This window comes from Podarcis melisellensis (genome assembly GCF_964234715.1).
Source record: "Podarcis melisellensis genome assembly, chromosome: 2".
NCBI classification, from domain to species: Eukaryota; Metazoa; Chordata; class Lepidosauria; order Squamata; family Lacertidae; genus Podarcis; species Podarcis melisellensis.
This window is the reverse complement of record NC_138529.1, coordinates 113,066,544-113,074,085: the sequence shown is the minus strand read 5'-3', so window position 1 is coordinate 113,074,085 and position 7,542 is coordinate 113,066,544. Positions and strand designations below refer to the sequence as shown.

Genomic DNA, 7,542 nt, shown 5'->3' with positions numbered 1-7,542 from the left:
TTAGGCAATTCCATTAGTGGCCTATTCATGGCTATTAGCAACAACTGAAGTATTTTGGAGGCAGTATGCTGCTGTATACGCAATTACTGGGAATCACAAGTGGGGAGACAGCACTCTTGCACCCGGGAGCTTGAGGGCTCCCAGCCCCCCACTGCCTAAAAGGAACGCTTTCCCTAAGTTTGGCCCCTGTGAGAACAGGGATGTCTTTGGCCCAATCTAGCAGGGTTTCCCCCCATCTCATTAAAGCACCCCCCTTCCTGACCTGGGGAGTTGTAGTCCCAAAAAATATCCGTAGGGCAGCAGGTTTGGGGAGGTTGCTCTAAGGAGCTTAGGGCAGCACACAGTGTTACACCACTGCCCATTTGAGCCTCACACCAACCCTACGAGGTAGGCCAGGCAGAGTGTCACCCCAGTCCCAGTCTGACACTCCAATCATGGATGTCCATACAGTTGAATCCCCCATTATGAACATGTCTATGACCTGGTGGATATATTACGTTTTTTGAAGTCCAGCATTAGAAGGGAAGCCTTCCCCAAAGTCAGAGCACTCGAAGGACTTCTCCCGCACATGGGTCCCGTTGTGGGTGATGAGAGAGTCCTTCCGGCAGAAGCTTTTCCCGCAGACGGCGCATCTGTAGGGCTTCTCTCCCGAGTGGATCCTCTCGTGCCTCACGAGCTGCTGCCTCCGACTGAAGCTTTTCCCGCAGTCCTGGCACTCGTGGGGCTTCTCCCCCATATGGATTCTCTTGTGTGTGGTAAGGTTTCCTTTCTGGGTGAAGCTTTTCCCGCACTCGGAGCATTTATGCGGCTTCTCGCCTGTGTGGATTCTCTCGTGGATCACCAGGTGAGCGCTGTTGTTGCAGATTTTGCCGCAGTAGGCGCATTCATACATCTTCTGGGCTTTCTTGGGAAGGTCCGCTCTCGGAGGGCAGCTTTTCTCACTGCTGGTGCCTGTTTTCTCTCCCACAACTTTCAAAAGGCCCTTTTGGGAGGGACACCAATTGAAACCTTTGTTATACAGGAATGCTCGGCCTTCTGTCTCCTCTGGCTGTTCTGAGGGGCACATCTGTCTCCCTGGTGCCTCTTCTAGCTCCTCCAGACCCCCTTGGGCTCCTGTCAATGGCATCCCATCAACTTTCTTGGGTCTTTTCAAGCCAACGTCCATCCAAATGTGCCCATCAGCTTCTGGAACAGAGAATTAAGGACACGAGTCATATACCCTCTACAGTTCTATAATTCTAAATAATCAATGATGTGTTTTTGCCCATATGTATTGTGTTTCCTTTGCACTGAAACGAACAGGGTGGAATAACATTAATGGCAACCTAATTTATGTAAGATATGTAATTTCAGCACAAAGGGAAGTGAGACAAATAATGTAGTTTTTGGCAGGAGGCAAACTGTAGCAGAACAGAAAGGGCACCGCATACGACAAATACAGCGGAAATAGAAAAAAAATGTTTTCCCATTCTTAATTGCTACCTAACTGCAGTCATTCCATTAGGAATCCTGAACTGTTTTTATCCAACCTGGTAGCTATAAGAAACATAGCTGTAAGAACAAAAACCTAGCCCTGTGCTTCTGCCCCTTTTCCCTTTCATCTCAAGTATTTTTGTTATGTTATATTGTTTTGACTGATTTATTATACTTTTACTGTATCTTACTTGTGTATTAATGTAACATTCACGACTCGGGAGTCTTTGGCCCCCAAATCAGTGTATGAATAATTGTCTGGTTTTATAATTTTATGATGCTTTAACATTTATATTACACGTCATCATAGTGGTAGTCTTTTTTTTTTTTTTTTGGTTGGTGGTTTAGAAAAATTCCTACAAATATATAAATAAAACATAACACAGCATGTTTTTTAGACTATGAGTCTATGAGGGCAGTGACGATCTGTAAGCTGTTCTGGAAACCATTCCCAGCGCACCCCAAGGTACAAATGCTTGAAATAATTACATTCATAATTACCGTATTGGCCTGAATATAAGCCTCACTTTTTCGCCCAAATTCTGACCGTGAAAAGTTAATGTGCGGTTTAAATTCGCGATCTTACAAAAATGGGCTTTTACGATATTGCTGCTGAAACAGACATACTGTAAAACGGAATGGGTGTGAATGCCTGCAGAATTTTAAGAGAGCGGCTTATATTCGGGTGTTGTCTTTTTCTCTCTCCCCCCCCCCCTGAATTTTAAAGGTGCGGCTGTGGCATTTGCCCTCCTAGGTGTGTGACATCATACTGGGTCATAAGGAAAGGGTTAACTAAGTGTAAAATGATTAACCAATAGGAACCCAAGTGGAGGAGTTATAGTTAGAGTTGTGAATAAGTCAGTCTGGAGTTAGAGAAGGGAGAGGGAGGATAAGTCTGTGGGTTGGGCTAGTTTGATGTGTGAGAGAGAATCTGTTAAGAGGAGTCACTTAAACAGCTGGGATAATCAGTTAGAAGGTATTAGGAAGGTATAGGCCGGTAAAGAAACTAAGGTTAAGAAACTGACAAGAAAAATTATCTGAAACCATAAACTTGTTAATGCTTATAAAATAAACTTGTTTATTTGGTTTAATGTTAACAACTGTCTGGACTCAGTGTGTACCCGAGAGAAATGGGTTGGTGGCAGAGGGGAAGCGATCACAGTGGTGGCACAGGGATCAATAGACCGTCAAATGTCCGGGGACCCTGTGTGATCGCCACAGCGGCTTATATTCGGGTGCTGCTTATTTTCAGGCCAATATGGTAACAAACCTTTAACCAGCAAGCTGGCCTCACCATCCTCCTCCGGCTTGACCTCCATAGGCAAAGGCGACTCCACGGTATTTAACAGATCCCATTCTGCCTTGGGGGAATTAGCAGCCACTTCGTCCAAAGGCCCCTGTACCTGGAACAAGAAATGGATGGTTTTGCGATGAATGCTTTTGCAATGCTACCACTCGGAAACCTGGGGAGCCATTTCCTTTGAGGGCAAGCTCCTCTCCCCCTTTTGCTTGCACCTTTTCTTAAGGGGAGAGACGACAGAGCCTGAATTGAAGGGGAAAAGGTGCGGCAGGGGCACCAGCTTCCCTGGCTACCAGCGAAGGCCAACAACCTGGGGACAGCTCCAGTCTGTCTCTCCTTTCTGGCGTTACCTCTCTAGAAGACCAAGATATAAAGGGGGCTATTGAGATGGAGGAACAGAACTCCTGGCAATTTAGCCACACCGAGTACCCTCACCTTTCGTCCTGGCACCTTGACCTCACGCAGCCTCAGCAAGAAGTCCTCTGCCAGAGCCACCGCTCGGGCGCAGGTCTCGGGGCCCCGTTCTCTCACCCAGCTCTGCATTTCCGGAGGCAGGATGGCCAGGAACTGCTCCAAGATCACCAGATCCAGAATCTGCTCTTTGGTGTGTGCATCTGGTGCCAGCCACCGGTGGCAAAGTTCACGGAGTCGGCTCAAGCCCTCTCGGGGGCCCCCAGCCTCCTTGTAGCCAAACTGCCGGAAGCGCCGGCAACGCAACTCCAAGCTGGTGATGTCTTCCTCATCCGGAACCTCTTCCTTCACTTTCACAGAAGGATCCAGACTGGCCTCATTGGACTCTCTGAGTAGGCCTGGAAAGGGTTGGGCCATGCGCTCTCCTGCAGGCCACCAGATGGTATCCACAATGGCCTTGACAGAGGCCTGGAAGTCCTCAGCATCGTCCTTTGACCAGAGCTGAGGTAGACGTGGGCTTTGCCGCCCCCATTCCGACTGAGGAGACTGCATCCTCCTCAGGAACTCCTGCCACTGGGTCTCCCAGTGCTGTTGAAGCGCCTCATCTGGTTCCTTTTTAATTTGTGGCGGGGCTGCCCTGGTCAGAAGCTCCTGGACGGTCCCAACCTGCACAACACAAAGATCTTGTCCTCCTGCCTCGAATTCCTCTTTGGCCTCAGGGCCCGCTAGGCTCAGTTCTTCCATTTTGTTTGGTTCTGAAAATTCCTTCTCAAGTTCTGAAAGCAAGCAAACAAAAAGGGAGCGTGTGAAGTAGTCCTTGCTTCTGACCTGTCCTGAATCTACTGCCCATCACTTTCGTTGAAGGAACCCAAATTATTAATGATTTGTTTTATTTGAACTGATATCCCACCCTTCCTGTACAAGGAGCCAGGACAGTAAGCACATTCACAGGGATGCATTCTAAAAACAGTTACAGGTAAAAAACATTTCCAGTTACATTCACAACACATCCCCTCCAAACGTCAGTCTTTTCAGCTGCGTTAACTACAAACACCAAAATCTGGGATCCCCTCAAAACTGGTGTCAAAGTCATTTTGCAGTGAAAGCCCCGCATTTTGCAGCACCCCATGGAGTAACTGATATTTCAAAATGGGGGTTGTCATGGCAAATGTTTTGCAGCAACCCCCAGCATTTTGCAGTGCCCCACAAACGGAGCAATTGACACTCAAACCTGGGGGTCACGGGGTCACCAAAAACCCAACCTTGTCCGATTCACTCCAAACTGGCACCAAACTTTGGCAAAAGTTTTGCAGCAAAAACCCTGCAAAAAACCCCCCTGCAAGTGAGTTCCCTTCACAGCTTTACACTTTGCTACCTGCAAGACATTACTTGCAGGCAGATGACTAGGTTCAGGATCACCAAATGTCATACTGGCATCTGAATATTGGTGACAAAGAGCAGTTGCTGACATATTTCCATTTGCCTTTTTAAAAAGCTCTCTCTCTTGCAACTCCAGATTCAGGTAGGTAGCCGTGTTGGTCTGACGCAGTCTAAATATATATAAAAATAAAAAAATTGTTCAGTAGCACCTCTGAGGCCAACTAAGTTTGTTCCGAGTATAAGTTTTCATGCGCATGCACACTTCTTCAGATATCAAAAAAGTGTGCATGCACACAAAAACTTATACCCAGAACAAACTTAGTTGGTCTCTAAAGTGCTACTGGACAATTTTTTTTATTTTTTTTATATCTTGCAACTCAAGACAGTTTTCTTTTCAGGTTTGGTTGATGCTTATCATTGAAGCACCTCTTATAAAAACATTGCATTACTACTGGACCTTCTGCTGGTGGCATTGCTTTAATGCATCCGATAAACTGTGACTTGCATTCTCCTGTCACTTTCAAATACAGTGGTAAAGGTAAAGTAAAGGTAAAGGTACCCCTGCCCGTACGGGCCAGTCTTGACAGACTCTGGGGTTGTGCGCCCATCTCACTTAAGAGGCCAGGGGCCAGCGCTGTCCGGAGACACTTCCGGGTCACATGGCCAGTGTGACATCGCTGCTCTGGCGAGCCAGAGCTGCACACGGAAACGCCGTTTACCTTCCCGCTGGTAAGCGGTCCCTATTTATCTACTTGCACCTGGAGGTGCTTTCGAACTGCTAGGTTGGCAGGCGCTGGGACCGAGCAGCGGGAGCGCACCCCGCAGCAGGGATTCGAACTGCCGACCTTTCGATCAGCAAGTCCTAGGCGCTGAGGCTTTAACCCACAGCGCCACCTGTGTCCCAGGTGGTACCTCAGGTTAAGTACTTAATTCGTTCCGGAGGTCTGTTCTTAACCTGAAGCACCACTTTAGCTAATGGGGCCTCCTGCTGCCGCTGCGCCACTGGAGCATGTTTTCTGTTCTCATCCTGAAGCAAAGTTCTTAACCCGAGGTACTATTTCTGGGTTGGCGGAGTCTGTAACCTGAAGCGTATGTAACCTGAAGCATATGTAACCCGAGGTACCACTGTAATTTGGGGCCTGGTCTGACACAGAGATCTTACCTCCCCTATATCTTACCATACACGGCAATTCCAAATGAGACCACACATGACTATTTAGCTTGTGAGTCCATACCTACCTATATTGTAGGTTCGAATGGAGTTCTCTCTCCTGCTCCTGTATGTCAAATCTTCTGGTGAATTCTCAGCCCATTCCTCTGTAGAAAATGTGACTGTGAATTTCTTTCTGTCCAGAGTTTCATCAATAATTTTTTGATTGCTCAAAAAGCACTCCTCCTCCTCGCTTTCCTCAGTGTTTCCATCCATGTTGTGGTCTCTGGACTCATCAGAGGATAAAGTTGATGAATGCTCATGATTTTCCTGGTCAGAAGCAACAGGTTCTGTACAAACTCCCAAGGTCTGGTACACCTCATAGGGAACCCCCGAGGACAGCTAGGTACAGATTGTATGCAGAAATGTTGATTTTCTTCTTTGCAAGTTTCTCACTAAGTCTTCTCCAAACCATGTGGTTTCTTCCAGAAATTTTTCCATTCTCCTGCACTATTGCTTCCCTTTCTTCAACAAGCAAAGGGGTCACCTCAGAAATAGGAAACGTGCGATATCTTGGCATTATTTAATGAACTATGGGAAATACATGAGAAACACATTTCATAAAATTTATACACCGCTTTATTCTTTTTTTAAAGGAAAAAAAAGACCCCTCAAAGCTAAAGTAAGCCTTTTCCCAATCTTTAACCTCCTGAGTTTTTGTTTTTTCATTCTAACCGTTTTTGGACTCCCTTTAAAGCCTCTTGACAACCACGGGAAACCTAAAGTAAACCTCATAACACACAAAATTCTTTCTGCGTTTTGATCATCTAAATTCTCTGCAATAAGAGTTAAATGCAACAACCACCCTTTTATGTACAAGTGAATTGGTCAGTCTGGAGTTGCCCTATGACCTTCTGCATGCCAAGCAGATGCCCTTACCACCCAGCCACAGCCCTTCTCGGGGCTAGGCAGAGGGGCAGGCCTGGGGGCGGGGGAGGCAGCTGGACAGACAACCTTCGAGTTAGGGGCAGGCATGGGGGAAGCTGTGGATCTCTAGATCTGTGTTTTTCAACCACTGTTCCGCGGCACACTAGATGTTGCCTGGTGTGCCGTGGGAAAAATTGAAAAATTCGAAAGATTTAAAAATAAAGTATTTTATAATTTTTCATATTTCTGTTTACTTACTATTTCATAATAAAGTAATTATAAAATACTTTCTTTGTGTTTATTTGATTCCTATTCAAGAGAATTACTTTATATATAGTCAATATAGGCACAGAGTTAAATTTTTTAACATTTTCTAATGGTGGTGTGCCTCGTGATTTTTTTCATGAAACAAGTGTGCCTTTGCCCAAAAAAGGTTGAAAAACACTGCTCTAGATGTTGTTGGGCTACAGCCCCCCACCCTTCCTAGCTATGTTGCCTGTGCTGACTGGGGACTGATGGGAGCTGGGAGCCCAACATCTGAAGGGCCACAGATTTCACCCACCCAGCCACCCCCCCACCCCCTAACCCAGAGCGCGTGTTTGGGGACGTCTGCCTTCTGCCCTGCAAAGCACCAGATCTTTGCTCTCCCCTCTGATCTCTCCCCTTTCTTTCATCCCCCTGCAACCACTCACCTCTTTCCAGCATCTGTCTCTGCTGCAGCTTCTCCCTTGCAGGAGATCCCAGAGATTCACCCAAGTTTAGACCATGCAAAAGGCTGCTTCTCCTTATTATTATTAATTATTATTATTATTATTATCCAGCCATAGAGAGGCAGCGGCAGGAAAAGGAAGGGAGCGCTGATAAATAAACCGGGGTCCCTCTAGGAATCTCAGCTCAGTCC

General features: G+C 46.6%; 2 protein-coding genes across 2 annotated transcripts in view; one reads left to right on the top strand and one right to left on the bottom strand.

Moving 5' to 3' along the window:
* The window catches only part of LOC309364519 (uncharacterized protein), a 110,062-nt gene that overhangs the window by 79,718 nt on the left and 22,802 nt on the right, over positions 1 to 7,542 (top strand). The window lies entirely within an intron of this gene.
* Positions 91 to 7,493, bottom strand: LOC309364662 (uncharacterized protein). Its single transcript, XM_081902393.1, has 5 exons — positions 7,334 to 7,493; positions 5,804 to 6,305; positions 3,209 to 3,960; positions 2,768 to 2,876; positions 91 to 1,185 (listed from the first exon to the last, which is right to left on the bottom strand). The coding sequence occupies exons 2-5, from the start codon at positions 5,988 to 5,990 to the stop codon at positions 494 to 496; spliced, it is 1,740 nt and encodes a 579-aa protein (XP_081758519.1). The 5' UTR covers positions 5,991 to 6,305; positions 7,334 to 7,493; the 3' UTR covers positions 91 to 493.

What these genes read in the sequence shown, in the direction of transcription:
- LOC309364662 (XM_081902393.1), bottom strand. Translation starts at nt 5,990, where the DNA reads ATGGATGGAAACACTGAGGAAAGCGAGGAGGAGGAGTGCTTTTTGAGC. An exon ending in CATTCGAACCTACAATATAG is followed by an intron (nt 3,961 to 5,803) that starts GTAGGTATGGAC and finishes GCTTGCTTTCAG; the next exon opens with AACTTGAGAAGGAATTTTCA. An exon ending in GGTCAAGCCGGAGGAGGATG is followed by an intron (nt 1,186 to 2,767) that starts GTGAGGCCAGCT and finishes TCTCTGTTCCAG; the next exon opens with AAGCTGATGGGCACATTTGG.